This window comes from Neolamprologus brichardi, chromosome 12, assembly GCF_056152115.1.
Source record: "Neolamprologus brichardi isolate AB-2024 chromosome 12, ASM5615211v1, whole genome shotgun sequence".
NCBI lineage: Eukaryota > Metazoa > Chordata > Actinopteri > Cichliformes > Cichlidae > Neolamprologus > Neolamprologus brichardi.
Genome location: NC_142115.1, coordinates 38,883,945 through 38,901,445, shown reverse-complemented (window position 1 = coordinate 38,901,445; position 17,501 = coordinate 38,883,945). Strand labels below are relative to the sequence as shown.

The 17,501-nt window shown below is 45.7% G+C and overlaps 1 protein-coding gene across 1 annotated transcript; it reads right to left on the bottom strand.

The window, feature by feature from the left end:
• Positions 1–7,039, bottom strand: med27 (mediator complex subunit 27). Its single transcript, XM_087849631.1, has 8 exons — positions 6,822–7,039; positions 5,846–5,990; positions 957–1,087; positions 746–839; positions 554–661; positions 440–481; positions 289–366; positions 1–204 (listed from the first exon to the last, which is right to left on the bottom strand). The coding sequence occupies exons 1-8, from the start codon at positions 7,022–7,024 to the stop codon at positions 70–72; spliced, it is 936 nt and encodes a 311-aa protein (XP_087705757.1). The 5' UTR covers positions 7,025–7,039; the 3' UTR covers positions 1–69.
• Between the last annotated feature and the right edge of the window lie 10,462 nt (positions 7,040–17,501).

Sequence of the window (17,501 nt, the reverse complement as noted above, 5' to 3'; positions counted from 1 at the left end):
TACAAAACAAACTTTATTGACACACCTTTACATAAAGAAAAGCTTTACAGATAAACAGGAAGTGTCCTGTTACATGCGACAGGTGTCATGAAACGCCTCCAGGGTCCTAAAGTCCCTCCACGTGGGAGGAAGTCCGTCCTGCAGGAAACGGCCACAACGCTGACATGACGACTGGAAGAGCTTTATGTAGCTCCGCAGCCACGTCTGAGAGGGCGACACAGAGGGGTCAGAGACAGACAGGCAACGACAGAGGGTAATCAGATTACTCTGGTGCCCGATTACTCTCACCATGAAAGACCGCACAACGACATCTGGCATCTGAGGCAGCTGGTAGTGCAGCAGGGCGGTGGTGGCGTGGTCTGTTACCTGCAAGCACCTGGCTGATCAGGCTCTGCATGCTAGGCCCACATATCAACTTCTATGCATCTGAGACTCTTACCTTCTGAAACACCTGGTACTGGGACTTGGTCCAGATATCCAGCTGACGAGGACAAAAGAACAGGTTACCGTGGTTACCACATAATCAGCTGTTACCTGTCAGGCGAACACTCACCTTTCCATCCTCGTTGTAAACGTTTTCGTTGAATCCTCGAACGATGGTTCTGTCGATAAACAGCGACCGCATCACAACGATGGCCTTCAGCACCTTCCCCAGAGTCACCTGGAGACAGGTGAGACAGACACCTGTTACCTGATCTGAAAACACCTGTGGGCACAAAGTGTGTTTAAATGTGTATTCTACTACCAGCAGCACAGCTGACGTCCCGTTGGGTCTGAACAGCTCAATGGTCATATCAGGAAACAGCCTGCCGATGCGAGAGATGACATCATCCACATACCTGTGACAGGTGTGACAGGTGCCTGTGTGTTAGTGTGAAAACCAGGGGAACCACTGCATAAAGGTGTGAAATAGTTTACTGTAGCACTGTTGTAGTATTTTGTGCAATAGTACTCACTGTGGAGGCAGTACCAGAGTACTGGGTTGGACTTTGGGCCGTCTCTTGGCTGATGCTCCCATCTGATTGGCTGATCGCTTCAGCGACTGCTGGTTCAACAAACTGGAGGCCAAGCTAGCGTGATACTGCAACTACACAAACACACAAACACACCGTGAGGATTTGACGGTAGGCGGGGCCTCTAAACATGGATTAAACATTTTCCTCACACTCAGACGCTCAGCCTGCATCACAAGTGTCCACACGAGGACAATCCCAGAGTCCTCTGTCTGTCTGACTGTCAGACAGTAAAAACATGGAGGCTGCGTCCGGGTGGGCGGTCCCTGACCAGTTTACAGGGAGTGGTTTTATCACGTCCATGTTTTTGCAAACACGACGGCGACGGTGGAAGGACTCATCTTCAGCCTTCATAAACGAGGGCCGCCGCTGGCTTGTTCTGTGGAGGCAGCTCCGTGAGCTCCAGCTGTGGACCAACATCAAAGCACCTGACACGCTCAGAGCAGCTGAAGAGTCGCGATCAAGAACTCGCTGACCAATGAGACACAGCTGAAGAGTCAGTGGGTATCAGAGGCGGGGCTGATTCTGTCCGTCTGAAAACGCTACGAACCATCAGCTGCACACACAGGCTTGTCACAACCACGTCTGTCTGCGGTCAACACTCGACTTTAACAAACCGAAACAAAACAAACAACTGAGGCTACAAAGGTCGTCCTTTGTGCTTATAACATGTGAAACAGTCAAATAAAAAACCTCACACGACAGAAGTCCAAACAGCGACGATAAAACCGACACAGCAGGTTTGTGTCCCATGGCGTGTGGAGACGATCACACGCTGGGTTTAAACACTCGTCATTTTGCAGTGGGTGATTTTTCAGCTGGTTCGTGGTGCTGCCGCCTTCGTTGGGAAATCCAATCGACAGCGAGTCTCAAACTCCCACCGTCGCCATATTTCCCTATCTGGTATGATTGAAACACGCACGCTCAGCACGGTGTGTTAGGTAGAAGGTTTTCAGGTTGGGCGGGGGGATTAATGATGCATTCGCAGTGTGTGGGAGAAGAAAAAACGTGCAGACACCGTAATATTTCCATGGCAACCCATACTCGATGGTTACGATAACGCCATTTTAACCATCGTAGTCAAGTATATTCGATATATGGCCCAGCCCTCACTCCAGCTCAACATCCATGTTCGACCCCGCAGTAAGTCTTTAATTCCAGTTACAGTCCCTACATATTTATCTATTACAGCAGCCTTCACGCCAACATGTGTAAAAACAATTGTGTTGCTAGGCGATCCAGTGTGCCGTAGCTACTTTAATTTCTGTGGCTTCTCCGGTTCGAGGTAAAAGCGGTTATATTTATTTCTTTTGATCCAACATGCCCCAAAAGCCAGTATTTGATGAATACGCCCAAAGTCATGAAATATGAGATGCACAGTGCTGATGGCACCGGGTCACCTGACTCAAACAGTCATCATGACGTGTCTGCAAACCCGAACATTACGGCGAACAAGAGGAACGTCCTGTTTCAGAGCAGCCAACAACAGAGCTACTCTCTGCTAAAGACACGGACCGCTCATGAACGGCAGGGGACGGTGATCCCGCTACACTGACGCTCCGCTGTCGTCTCCTCCGCTCAGTTAGCTATGATGGTGCCAAACATGCCTTTCTTGAATTGTTAAATCTGTGACGGTGTGTTACAGCAGGGCTCCGTGTGGAAATACATGTCCAGGCTCAGGTCCACTTTGATCTCGCTGTGAACAGGGCGGTTGCTCTGAGGTCATCATCAGCAATCTTCCCTCTAAGCTGCGCGCGGTCTCTGCGCACAGAATAAAAAAATCTAACCTGAATTGAAATTAAAATTAAAACTTTAACAATTCTGTTTTGCAGTGTTAGTCAGTGACTGGCTGCTCCCGTATGGCAGGGGTGTCCAAACTCCTTTTAATTGGCCCGCAAGTAACTTTATAAATAGAATAGAATATGGCCGCACTTCAACTTTTGCTTGAGTGTATTGCACTTCTCAGTTTTAACACCAGGGGGAGCTACTGTCAATCAAGGCAGTTGCTCCACCAAAAAGGACAATCACAGAAGAAATTTACCCCAAGTTACTAAACATGGCAGAACCAAAGAAGCGAAAGAGTGAGTGCAGAAAATTTCAGACACGGTGGGAGAGTGAATATTTCTTCAAAGAATTCAAAGGGACGTGTGTTTGTTTGATCTGCACTGAAACTGTGGCAGTTATGAAAGAGTATCATGTACGACGTCATTACGAAACCCAACATCAGGCCTGTGCATCCGACACTGGTGCTGAGCGAGAGCAGAAATTAAAGCAAAGGGTAGCTCTCCTGCAGGGTCAGCAACACTATTTATTTTGTGCTCAAAAGGTCCAGGAAAAGGCTCCAATAGCAGCTATGACGTCGCCCAACCCATTGCAAGACATGGCGAGCCTTTTTCAGATGGAGACCTCATAAAACACGCCTCGTTAAAGTCACTGAAATAATGTGCCCTGAAAAAGTGCAGGACTTCAACAACGTCAGCGTGTCCAGAAATCCAGTCGTGCGACGCACTGAAGACTCGTCAGCCAACATTAAACTGCAACTGTCTGATAAAGCTGTGCTTTTGATGTTTACTCCATCGCATGTGATGAGAGCACAGACGCCACAGACGCTGCACAGCTGCTATTTTTTTGCGGGGAGTGGACGAGAGCACGAGCGCTTTAGGTGAGTAAAAATATATTCCACAGTACCCGTGTGTTAATGTGCAGGTACGCATGCTTCAAATACCAATAATGCGCATCAATTCTGTCACTACCCTGCTTTTGCGCACCACTTTCTTATCTGCGTTTTTCTTGTTAACACACAGAGTACACACCGCTGTGCACAGCGCACGCACACGCAAAGTCAGCTGATCTCATCTGATGCAGATCTGCTCCTTGATCAAGTGACATTTGTCCGGATTTTTGGCACAAGTGGCGTCGGATCAGCACCGCGGCTGGATGGCCCGATTTACAAACCCAGCACAGCTGATACTCACCAGAATAATTTACTAAAATGATGCACTCCTGTTATTAAGTCCAGTTCAGTCTGTTAATGTTGATAACGGTTTCAAACGGATGTTAATAGGTGTGTTGCTGAGCCTAACAAACTTGAAATATACCCGTCCCATCTTCATTGTTTTTCTCTGTGCTGTAAATCTTCTGTCTAAGAAGAAATCTGAGGCTGTTCTGAGAATGAGCGACCAAAGCTTTTTCTGAATAAATCAATAAAGATCCATTTATAAAGCTGTGATGAAGGCAGTTTTGTCTTTAATTATATTCAACAATATAACATATTTGACCACTTTTAAGTGATTTTTCTAACTTTAATACACTAAAGTTAAGGTTATATACCTCATTTCTAGTAAGTGGCCCCTCCTATATTTTTATGTATGTGGCCCTCAGTGAAAAACGTTTGGACACCCCTGCCGTATGTGTTCAGAACGATGCCACCGTATCCCAAAGTCCAGCCAATGATGCGATTCACATTCGTATATACGCAGCTAATCAACGTCGCTGACAGGCTATGACAGCGTCCTTATGTGCCGACACCGGTGTTTTATCAAAGCGGCTGATGTGGAGTGAAGTTAATGACAACGTGTACAACCATTGGAGATGTGAGCAGGACAGACGAACAACTGACGGACAAAGTGTGGACTTTATACCAGTTTTTAAATTGTGTTGATCGTAAAACCAGAGTTATGATAAAATATCTGCAATGTTTGTTTTTCTTCCTGAATACTGTCGTTGTTTATATTTACTGCAGGAAGAAACGGGAAAAACTGCGTTTTATAAGGAAAAGCTTGTGAGCAAAAACAACACTCCTCCCCCAGCCTCTCCTATTGGTGGAAAAATGTACCATGTGGACCAATCAAAGAATGATATGGCAACATGGCGTTTATTGTTTAGGGAGGGGGAAGTTTTAGGAGTGACGGCGTGTTTGAGATGTGAGAGATTTGAGAAGTTCAGCACAAATCTTGTGTAGTTAGTGTGTAGTTAGTGTGTAGTTAGCGTGTAGTCAGAGTGTAGTTAGCGTGTAGTCAGAGTGTAGTTAGCGTGTAGTCAGAGTGTAGTTAGCGTGTAGTTAGCGTGTAGTTAGTGTGTAGTGTAGTCAGTAGTGTTGTTGTGTGTGTCAGAACAATGAGGCGACTGCTGAGTGTTACAGGTGTTACAGCAGTGACACATCTGCTGCTGTCAGGCCTGCAGGTATCAGGCTGTTGTTCTCCTTCATCTCACAGTGGACAGAAATTATTTTTTGTGGCACAAATAATTTGTGTGGCATCAGATTTGATGCAGAACAGCTGATTGTTCTGTAAATAGTTTGAAATGTTTGTTTAAAAAACGTCTTGGCTGCATTTTTAGGTAAACAGCTGCAAAAAACTTAATTACTTAACTCAGTTACTTTTTTGAAGAAGTAACTATATAATTAATTGCCCAACATTGGTCATTATTTACTGTATTTGCAGACAGAGTTACAGACTCTCTCCCAGACCACAGACTCATCATACAGTCAGAGCTTTATAAAAAAATAAATAAAGTTGTGTTTTCAAAACTGGAGTTCAAGTTATTTTTCCTTCCAATAGTGTGAACATGCTACAGGTCATGAACAAGATTGTTTTAAATTTTCATTGTAAGTGGGCTAAAGCAGTTAATTAAAAGTCGTCTAACATAAACGCTATAATTAGATTACTTTAATAAACATGTAACTTGGATGATTGGATGCTGGCGTGACCACAGTGCACACGTCTGCTGTCGCTCACAGTGGTCCAAGCTCAGGGAGTTTGTGTGTTCAGACACATGAAACATTAGAGGGAACACTGGTCATCAGTGAACAGGAAGTGCACGTTAGCGGTTACCTTGTTGGACCACTTGTATGCCTGCAGCAGCTGAGAGTACAGAGGAGTTTTATCCTGCACCGGGTCCAGACTCAGCAGACCGCTGTTATGGAGGGGGTGGGACTCTGAGGGGCGACCAACCAATCCGCTGAGACGCTCCAGCTCACTGACAGAGAGACAGAGAGACGGATTTTCAGTCACCAGAGAAAGTCAAACCGTAAAAACGTTTAGTGTTTAGGATTAAAAAGTCATAAAATAACAGTCAGAGGTCAGGCTCACTTCAGCCTGCTCGAGCATGGCTGATTACACTTAGACTCTCAGTAAACATGGACCTAAAATCATCCTGACCATCATCCTGACCATCAGCTGCTGTCTTGTCTCAAAATACACTCCGAGTGTTACTCTGTGGCACGGAAAGTTGCCTTCAGTTTAGGATGTATTCAGAAAATGAACTTTATATTTTAATAATTCCCGTGAGGAAGATGCATTTCTGCTCTGAAGATCCAAAATTCCCTTTGGACAGTATTTCAACTTTCCACACCAGCGACACAGAGACAGTAGGTGCTTGGCAGCTATTAGAATCAGGAATCAGAATGCTTTATCAAGAAAAGAAAATTATGTATCTGAATGGACCCTGGTCTGTCAGCATGTCTTTGTGTATTAGCTCTTAAATCAGCAGAAATATGAATGGACCCTGGTCTGTCAGCATGTCTTTGTGTATTAGCTCTTAAATCAGCAGAAATATGAATGGACCCTGGTCTGTCAGCATGTCTTTGTGTATTAACTCTTAAATCAGCAGAAATATGAATGGACCCTGGTCTGTCAGCATGTCTTTGTGTATTAACTCTTAAATCAGCAGAAATATGAATGGACCCTGGTCTGTCAGCATGTCTTTGTGTATTAGCTCTTAAATCAGCAGAAATATGAATGGACCCTGGTCTGGGGGTTAGCGTGTTTTTCTGTAGGCTGGATCGTGACGGACAGTGTTTGGACTCACTTGAGGTCTCTGTTGACCGCCTCTAGGTTTTCCTGGAATTCGGATATAAACTGCTTCTCTCGGCCCTCCAGCGTCTCGCGGTTCTTCATGCCGTCCTTCAGGAACTCGAACACGCGGCTCACGCTGGAGCGCAGCGCCTGGATGCCGCTGATGGCGTGAGAAAACGCATCCAGGTTCACTCCAACATTCACCACGTCCGCCATCTTCTCTGCTTTTCCCCCGGCTGCTGGCGCGCGTTGATGACGTTTAGGAAGTCGTTAAAAAAACGTGACTTTAACGTGACGTGGAAAGGCAATCTTACAGTCATTGGATTATGATGTAAATAAATGTAAGGATAGAAGGTTAAAGGTCACAGGTGTTTACATGCAGGGCTGGACTGGAACAAAAAATCGGCCCGGGCATTTTGACTAGAGACCAGGTATTATAGGAAAAACCATAAAGCCTTTGAATGAAAACAAACGCTGCTGTCACAGTGATGTACACTGTGTTGTTGGTATACATGTATCAGTCTAATAAACTTAAACCTACACCATCCTCCCTGTTCTGCTATTCTAAACAGTACCTGAAAGTAGACTGTTAGTCGAGTTAACCTCCTGAACACAACACATGGTGAAAACCTGAAATTAAGACAGAGGAGACTAGAGGTGAGACATGATCATTACTGATTACTGATGACAGATTTAGATATATTTTCATAAACAATTCATTTGCCACATCAATAAACAGCATGGCAGGGCAAAATATTTTTTCTAACATGGCAACCTTTAAAAAGTGAAAGGAGACAGAAAGACAGGTGAGAATAAAACTTAATTGACTTTTTGATGGCATTTTACACACAGTACTGGTACAGTATCTAGAAAATGTGGGAAATACTGGCATCATGTACAGTACTTACTTCTGAAGAAATTATGATGGGACCCTAAAAACTATGCACAATAATGGATTTCTATACATTTTACATCAGATGAAAACGTTTGTTGTAAGATTCAGATAATTATTTGTTAAAAGCGAGACATTTTAAATGAGAATAAGAAAGTATTTCTTTGTGCCCCCCTCTCCCTGTTAATGCCCTACCTGCCCCCCTGGCAACACTTTGCTAGACCCGCCCCTGCACAGTTACCAGCTGTCAGCTGCTTAGAAAAGGATCCTGGTGTTATTTGTCTCTCAGAAACAGTTCATAACTTCAACTCATTCATGTCACCTAAAAGGTAAACCTGTTTCTCCATCAGCTGTTCAGCTCTGATGATTCAGTAAGGACATCTCCTGGTTTCATCTTCATGTTTCCCTCTCACCACATATCCAAACCATCATGACCAGCAGCTTTACAGCTGTGGCTCCAGCAAACATCAGCTGATACTAGAAATTAATATTAAAGAAATTCTAACAACAGCTGATCAAGCTTAAACGTGCTGCTGTTGTTTAACGCGACATCCGCTGGTTTCCTCTTTCTGGCGCAAAGTGATAAACAAACAAGAGAGACGATCAGCTGATCATTGATCAGTTTCATGATTGAAGTAGAAACAGGAGAGGGAGGGGGGAGAATGAGAGAAGAAGAGGCAGCTGTGCAGCGTATCGACAGAATAACTCCAGCTTTGTCTTTTTCATTGTAGCTGAAGTTCGGGACAAACTGTGTGTCTTTTCACTTCAATACAAAACGCATAATATTTTCTCTGAATACGAGACGATTCTGTTTTTTACAGGACGGTTGGAAACTCTACTAACTAACCTTATGAATAAAATAAGATAAAACAAGTTCAACATCAGTAACATCATAGCACCACCCAGCAGTATATAAACTCCATCATGCTAGCTAGTAGCAGTACAAGTTATTGTAACTGACTGTAAAAAGTCAGCACAAGGAAAATAAACTAAACTTGGTTTATATCTGACCCAGATAGACTGCAGTCAGAACTTCTTACCTGAAGTTCAGTTCACCGCCTCGGGTCTCTGCTCCTCCTGCCTCCCCTTTCTCTCATCCACTCTGTGGAAGCTCCACCATAGCCACCACCAAACAACTGAGTTATCTTTACACATCTGCCAGCATCTGGCCAATCCACCACCTTTCATTGTTTATACCGTTATGGGGAAAAAAGGAAAAAAAACCCCATCGGCCCATAAAAACGAAAAATCACCATCGGGCATACCGGCCAGTCCAGCTATGTTTACATGTAACCGTGACCCTTGTTCATTCTGCTTCCCCGGAGACAAAAATCACCTGACCTCTGAGATTCTTAATGAGCACTGAAGGTCCGGGGAACCCCCTTTTAACAGGAAGTCACCTCCAACAGGCCCAGGCTGAGGGAGTGGCAGTTGGTCAGGGGTAGGCCTAACCAATCTTCTGCCATCAGTTTTTAGTTTGTTTTCTTTTGCCTGTTTGATTTGGTTCTTTAGCCATCAGAATTATTGTCTGAAGGCCAAGATGCCCAACGGATTTACTTTACCAAGTGCATCATCACGGCCTTGCCATATCGGTCCATTGGATTGACCTTTGTTATTTATTTTATTTTATTTTCAGTAGTTAGAGACGGGACAGACATGACCTCAACAGGTGAAAAAAAGAAGAGAAAACAAGCAAAAAAGAGAGCAACATAATAAACACAACACCATTGCAATAATCTAGCTAAGTGTAAATAACAGTAAATACTAAATATTAAATGTTATTGTGCAGCACGCAGGGCTGACAGCGTGCTTTGGGTTAGCAGCCGAAAGGTGCCTCAGTTGCTGCCCAGTGATGCCAGCCACGTGTGCAAGCTCAGCAGGTGAGTGAAACAACCCGTGGCTGAGAGCAGGAGCTGGACTCCCAGGTGTTCCCACATTGACTACAATCTGGGATCTCTGGGACTTCTGTGGAGCCCCCAATAGCTGTGTGAGGAGCAGGGTGGGGTTAGGTGTGGAGTCAGAATGGACTGGATGGAGCCGAGGTGGTGCAGGAGGCCATGTGCTCATATGTGGAGCCTCGCTGCAGGACAGTGGCCTTGATCCAGGTGTGCTGGAAGCACAGGGTGGGCTTGGGATGCGTTCCTGCTGGGGCGAAGTCTCAGAGGTCTCAGATATTATAAACTAAAACATGTGGCAGTCCTAAGGAGCCGACAGCACAGCAGTGATGCAAAGGAAGCCTCGCTCTAAAAATTCTCTTCAAACTAGCCAGTAGAAGCAGAAAGATTCCTGAGATTACAGGAAGTTTCCATCAGGATCTGACCCTGATGGTCGTTTTTGCTGTAATGCTCCAATGATAAATTTGTTGCATATATTTTATAATTTCATCATCAGGGATCTTTTTACTGAGCAGCGATGTAACGTTTGGCTAAAAGGCTCTCACAGAGCTGCAGGTGGACCTGAACTAGAACCACCACATCATCAGCTCAAAGACTCCACCTCCTGTCAGACCGGGGGGCGTGGTCTCCGCCCATCGACCCATTCCTGGCTATTTCATTTATTTGTGACTGACACCTTTGTTTACCTGAGCAGGTGCAGAATATAATTTAACTCTCAGAGGAAAAAAGTTTGTTTCCTGTCAGGATCAGATGCCAGTCATGTGACGAGCGGGGTTATTCACCCCTCGCTATCAACCGTCAGATGAACCGTTTTACCACCTGATCCAGAGAGAGAGAGCGAGAGGGAGGGCTGAGCCATCAGAGCGACAGATCTCTGAGAGAGAAAAGAAGAGGGGACGAGGAGAGGGATTAGAGGAGAAACAGAAGGAGGCTCGCTGAGGAAGAGGAGGATTAACGAGAAGAGGAAGAGAACAAAAGGAAATACAGTAAGAAGAGAGGAGCTGAGGAGGAGGAATGTTTGATCGCCCGTTTAATCAACTCATCAAGAATCAACTTGAAGACAGACAGGTGAGTGACTGTCACACAGACAGGTGTGCTTGCAGACAGACACACGGATGAAATAACCTGAGCAGGTGTGTACGAAGGTGTCTCAGGTGAAAACTGATCTGAAAGCTTCAGGTGATAAAATTATGATTTTCTGAAAGTAAACGAGACATTAGTGAGGAGGTGTTCCTAATGAAGTGGACGCTGAGCGTGTGTCAGGCATGGATCCCGCTCCGGTTTCATCAGCAGGAAGATTTTAATAAAGAGGAAGAGTCGGAGGACCGAGCGTCTCAGTTTAATCATCTCTGCCATCTCACAAACAAACACAGACTCGCCGAGCTCGGACCGTCTCACTTTATTTCTCCAGAGGCTGCAGGACGCTGAGCAACATCTACACACCTGCTCCTGCATGATGGCGGCTGATTAAAGGCTTCAGGTGAACCGGCAGGTCACAAACATCTGGATGCTTTCAGTAGCTGGTCAGTGCTCCAGGGTCGCCGCTGGTTAGGGTGTTTATACTGGTAGGAACAACTTGGCGACAAAGATCGTCACTTTGGGGGGGGGGGTCGTTGTCTGTGGGTTGTGGTACTTCCCTGCCTGAGGCTGAGAGATGGCACGGTGCTCGGCTCCAGCTGTGGAACTGGACTCCAGGAAGGCGGGGCTGGATACTGCCCCAGTTTGCAGCTGTCCGCAGTGACAGGTGGTGGGCGAGGGGCGGCGGGTCCCAAGGTTCACGGCGTTTCTCCGGTGGATGTGAGCCTTGCTTCCCTGCGTGTTTGGGTGGGAGAACAGGTCTCGACTGGGGTTTGTGCGGACTTGTCCAATCACAGCTCAGAGTACTCAGGTCCTGTAGGGTTCGGTTGTCCTGCTGGGAGTCTTCAACGGTCACATGACCAGTAACAGTGAGATGTGATGGGGAGAAATGGCCTGCCCGGTCTCTGACTTCTTCACAGTTTGTCCATAATGAAGGGGCGCCTGGTTCCAGCTCAGCTCAGTGACCGGTCTGTGCGTTGCTCCTCACGTTTCCAGGCTGAACAAAAGCAGCGCCTCCTTTATTAAAGGAGTAAAACACGTGAAAGCTCTCGGCTGAAGGCAACAGCGTAGAAAATATTTATGAATAATTGGTTTGAATGCACAGGCGAGCTTCCGGAGACAACACAAGCCTGTGCCCAAAGGTGGCAGCTGCAAACAGGAAGTGAGGTCATTTTGAGCAGATTGTTTCCTGTCTGTGAACATGTTTGGTTCAGGTTTGATGCTCTGTTTCTGTTCTTCCACTGCAGGCCTGTGGGCGGCGAGCAAAACCTTTAGCACACCATGACAACCACACAGAAAGCAGATGGTTGCCATGGTAGCCACCTGTTTGAAGTAGGCCCGGCAAAGCTGTAACTATGGCATGACCTTCAGCTGAACTTCCTGTTTGCCTGACAGTTCATCATGTCCCTCTCACACGCCCTCGCCCTCCTCGCCCTCCTGCTGCCGTGTGGACGGTGTCAGTTTGATGTCTGTCGATCTCTGCGTGGCTCAAAGGCGGGGCCTCAGTTTTACGCCTGTCAGCCGCCCCCAACCAACATGAAGGAGGTGATGCAGATCAGAGTTGACCCCCCTGGGATCACCTGCGGAAACCCACCTGAGAGATTCTGTACACTGGTCAGTCTGACGCACCTGAACACACACACCTGATCACAAACACACAGGTGACCTCTGAGCCGACTTCCTGTCGCCTGTGTCACAGACAGACATTGTAGCTCCTTACTCTGCTCTCTTCATCATTTTCACAAACTTCAGTTTGTCAGATGAACTCTGTCCACAGGTTTCACTTCACACAGAGCTTGTGATTGGTGCAGCAGCATCTGAATTGTTTGCTGATGAAATTATTTTAAAGTTCTCCGACTACATTTAAATTGTTGGTGTTTCACTCATTTTAAACGTGAGCAGCTCGTTATCTTTCACCAAAACAAGGAAGAGTAGACAATCACCTGCCAGTCATTGTATGACCTCCTGCAGGCACCCCGAGCCACAGTTTGGACCCCTCTGCAAACACACAGAGGACACGGTGATCCCGCTGGCTCTCTAATTGTTCCTTTGGGAAGCTGAAGTCCTGCCTGAATTATTGATAAATGTAACAGCTGTAATGAAGCAAAGACTAAATGCTAATTGATTTCATTTGTGTCAGTGAAAAGGCCCCGAGAGTCGGACAGGAAGCGTCTCACAACATACGTGAAACACGCTAAAGTTCAGTGGGTTACACAGGCGCAGTAACGTGACCAGAACATGAACCAGGACATTCAGACTGTGCAGCAGATGGACACTGGAGCCACAACAGACTCAGCTGTAATCACATTGGGTGGAACAGTGGTTATGCCTCCAAGCAAGAAGGTTCCTGGTTTGAATCCCGGCTGTACCTGCACGGCTTTTCGCCAGCTTCCTCCTGAGACTTGCGTGACTCACTGATCTGAAATCAGCTATGAAGTGTGGGAACAACTCATGCTAGCGTTTAGTTGACATGCTCACGGTTCAAAGTGTCGACGGAGCTGTTTACAGTTTTTAAAGTGAAGAGTGGGGTGTAGATACCTGCACAGATAGCAGGTATCTACACCCCCCCAACATTCAATGACATCACACAGGATCAATAATGAGTTTACATTCAGACCACCACGCATGCTTTGAGTCAGACTACTGTAACAGTCTTTTAACAGGAATTAATACGCTTTGCTATCCAAACTTTCCAGGAACCCTGAACATGTTGCTCCAGCTTGCTGCTCTGCAGATTTGACTCAGTAAGTCAAATCACCCAGGTGATCGAGTGTTTGCTGTTTTTCACACTCAGCTCTGGAGTGAGCGGCCCGAGGAGCTCTGGCATGCTTCGTCAGGGTTTTCTATAAACTGGTCAATTTGAATGTAGATTTGATGTTTTTGACATTCTTAGTTGAACTCAGTATTGTTTGTAACTTCGTTAAAGTTATTCATTAATGGTAAATGGCCTGTATTTGTATAGCGCTTTTACTAGTCCCCTCTAGGGACCCCAAAGCGCTTTACACACCCAGTCACACACTGGTGGAGGCAGCTACAGTTGTAGCCACAGCTGCCCTGGGGCAGACTGACAGAAGCGAGGCTGCCGTATCGCACCATCGGCCCTTCTGGCCACCACCAGTAGGTGGTAGGTGAAGTGTCTTGCCCAAGGACACAACGACCAAGACTGTCCGAGCCGGGGCTCGAACCGGCAACCTTCCGATTACAAGGCGAACTCCCAACTCTCGAGCCACGATCGCCCATCATTACATTTGGAATAACAGTCAGTTAACTTTGGAGTCTAATTGGCTTATATTACATTGTGGTCACGCTGACAACTAAATACACAAGGATTCATTTTTAAAAACCTTTTTATTTGGAACAAATTAGGTGATGTTACTGAGACGTAGTAGTGAGTTTACTTCTGTCGTTGTCACTGGTGCTGATGTCAAAACTACATCTAGTCAGGTGACCAAGAAAGTTAGCGACAGATCGAACAGATTTCATGAGTTTACCCAATTCCTTAAAACTCCAGAGAGACCTGTAAGACTGCACCTCTGCTTCCTGGTCCCAACTCAGGATAGTCACGTTTTGGCGGGTTTAATAAATTTGGCGGGAGCTGCTCCATCCACAGCAGGATGGATGCCGTCTCTTCTAACAAGACCAGGGTCCTTCCAAATGTTTCCTAGTTATCTGATGTTGGACTCTGAGTTTCGATATTTTGGTGGAAACTACATGAAAATTTAAACACTTTCATGATCATCTGACAGGAATGAGTCTAACACGTCTCCTTCAGCATGTATTTCAGGTTTTCGGCCCTCTTCGTGTGATTAGTTAGTGCTGGTTAGTTAAAGCCACTTCTCCTGCACACGGCAGCTGGAGTTAAAGGATAAACCTCAAACCCTAATCAGATTAGCATCAGTGTTAATCCCTCTCTGCACATGTTAGCGTCTCTGTAAAGGTACAGCATACTGACCTTTAATGACTACACAAAGTATGTGTAAGTATGAGGCCAAGGTTAAAGGTCAACATTAATTAAACACAGGCAAACAGAAGCTGTGAGAACACCGCACAGTTTGTGTTTGCAAACGTCATCGGTATTAACCGCCTACAAACAGCATGTCAGACCAAATCAGGAAGCACCCGCAACAATAAAACTACAAACACTGGCCATGAAAAGCCACACCGGTGCTGGTCCATGTTCACCATTAATACTAGCACTTCTGCGCTGAAGTTAGGGTCTTTCCTCATCTCAGTCCACTCTGACTACCTCGAACAGCACATTTTTTAATCTCAGTTTATCTATGGTCCTATTCTAAGGTCAAATGGTGGGGAGTCCCAGAGGAGTGAAAGAAGCATCTATGTCCACTGTGAGCGACCATCTTTGAACAGAGGCGGTGGTTTACGACACCAACTGTCTGCATCTATAATCCAGTTTTGAGATCCCTCCCAGACGCCTTAACGCCCACTCACATCCTGGGCCATCTGACCTCAGGAAATCACATGATAGGGTGGGGCCAGGTTTCACAATGAGCTCACCCGAAACTCTGGCTGATTGGGACCCACACCCAGTTTCACACCTTGGCTCAGGCGATTAGAGGATCATCAGGGGGTCAACGTCCCTCTGTGGGGGGAAACTCCCACTAGGTTTAAATCTGGGACTCTCCACCATTTGACCTTAGAACTGAAGAAGCTTCTCGGATGAAACATCTTCAAGTAACTTAAAGAAGTCCAAACGCTTTTCTTTGCAAGCTCCTTAGACGACGATGACCTGGATGACTGAGAACCTTCACAGACATGTGGTGTGTAACAGCAAATCTTTTATTAAACAGCTGCTGTCTGTATTTACTAAAGAGGCACAGTGTCAGCTCTTAGACTAAATGGTGTGACTGGTGACGGACCAACCTGTGGGAATAATGATTGCACAAACATGAAGGTTGCAGCAGCCACTTTAATGGAAAATGCACGTCTTATTTTATGATGCGTTTGTGACAATCGGTCCTAGGAGTGTTCGATTATTTGGAACGAGAAGGGGAGATTTCGACATTTCTCCAACTCGGTAATAATAATGCTGGAGTTTTAAACTGCAAGCCACACACAAAGATGTGTCTTACTTCAAGCAACAAAGTTTGTTGTTAAGCTGAGCTGATGGTTTGGAGTGTTTCAGGCTTTTAGGCATATTTACGTCTGTAAAAGCAAAGCTCTCGATTTCCCTACCGTCACCTATGTTCATGGGCTATGGGTAGTGACTGAAAGAACAAGATTTCGAATAAAGAAGCAGAAATGAGCTTTCAGGGGGGCTGGCCTCTCCCTTACAGATAGGGTGAGGAGTTCAGCCATCCAGGAGGGACTCAGAGCAGAGCTGCTGCTCCACATCGAAAGGAGCCAGTTGAGCTGGATTGCGCATCTGGCAAGCATGCCTCCTGGGTGGGTGCAGTGTTCTGAGTATCTCCCACTGGGGCAGACCCAGGACACACTGGAGAGATTATATCTCCCAACTAATCTGGGAATGTCTTGGTGTTCCCCTGGACAAACTGAAGGAAAGAGGAAGGTCTGGGCTTCTCTGCTTAAGCTGCTGCTGCAACCCGGCCCCGAAAAAGCAGATGAAAATGGATGGATGGTGTATAAAGACAGAGTGAAAAAGGTAAATGAAGAAGAAACACCAATGCATCATGGGAAGGCCCTAACAGCCTACGCCTATTACAGCATAACCAAAGGAAGATTCAGGGTCAGCTGATCCAGCCCTAACTATATGCTTAAGTTTGAAGTCTAATCTTAAAAGTACAGTAGGAAGGCATGATGAGGTCATTAAGATAAGATGGGGCCTGATTATTTAAGACCTTGTATGTGAGGAGCAGGATTTTGAATTCTGGATTTAACAGGAAGCCAAAACAGGAGAAATCTGCTCTCTCTTTCTAGTCCCTGTCAGGACTCTTGCTGCAGCATTTTGGATTAGCTGAAGGCTTTTCAGGGAGTTTTTAGGACTTCCTGATAATAATGAATTACAGTCGCCCAGCCTGGAAGTAATAAATGCATGAACTAGTTTTTCAGCGTCACTCTGAGACAGGATATTTCTAACTTTAGAGATGTTGCACAAATGGAAGAACGCAGTCTTACATATTTGTTTAATATGTGCATTGAAGGACATGTCCTGGTCAAAAATGACTCCAAGGTTCCTCACAGTGTTACTGGAGGCCAAGGTAATGCCATCCAGAGTAAGAATCTGGTTAGATACCATATTTCTAAGCTTTTCAGCGCCGAGTACAATAACCTCAGTTTTATCTGAATTAAGAAGCAGAAAGTTAGCGGCCATCCAGGTCTTTATGTCTTTAAGACATTCCTGCAGTTTAACTAATTGGTGTGTGTTATCTGGCTTCATGGACAGATAGAGCTGGGTGTCATCTGCATAGCAGTGAAAATGTATGCTATGTCTTCTAATGATGCTGCCTAAGGGAAGCATGTATAATGTATGAGGTAAAAATAAAAAGAGCACAAATTCCTGATAAAACGTCTGTTTTCTGTGGACTTCCATCACACTCACCCTCTTTTCTCTCAATCAACCTTTGTCTTCGAGGGGCTCCTGCAACACCATGCCTGGGATTATAATGACTGTAATATCAGTCTGACTACCAGTCAGTCTGACTGAAATGTGCAGAGTCGCTGCTTTGAAGAGGCGTTGGAATTCTTTCAATTTTTCAGGAGTTACGGGAGCTACAGATGTTAATGTGACAATGACATTCTTGATTGCTTATAAACTTACAGCCCGTGTTTGTGTTTTATCAAATATTGGTGCTCAATGTGGTCTTTCCTCAGGAGAACCCGTACCTGTGCAGCGATGAGTGCGACGCCTCTA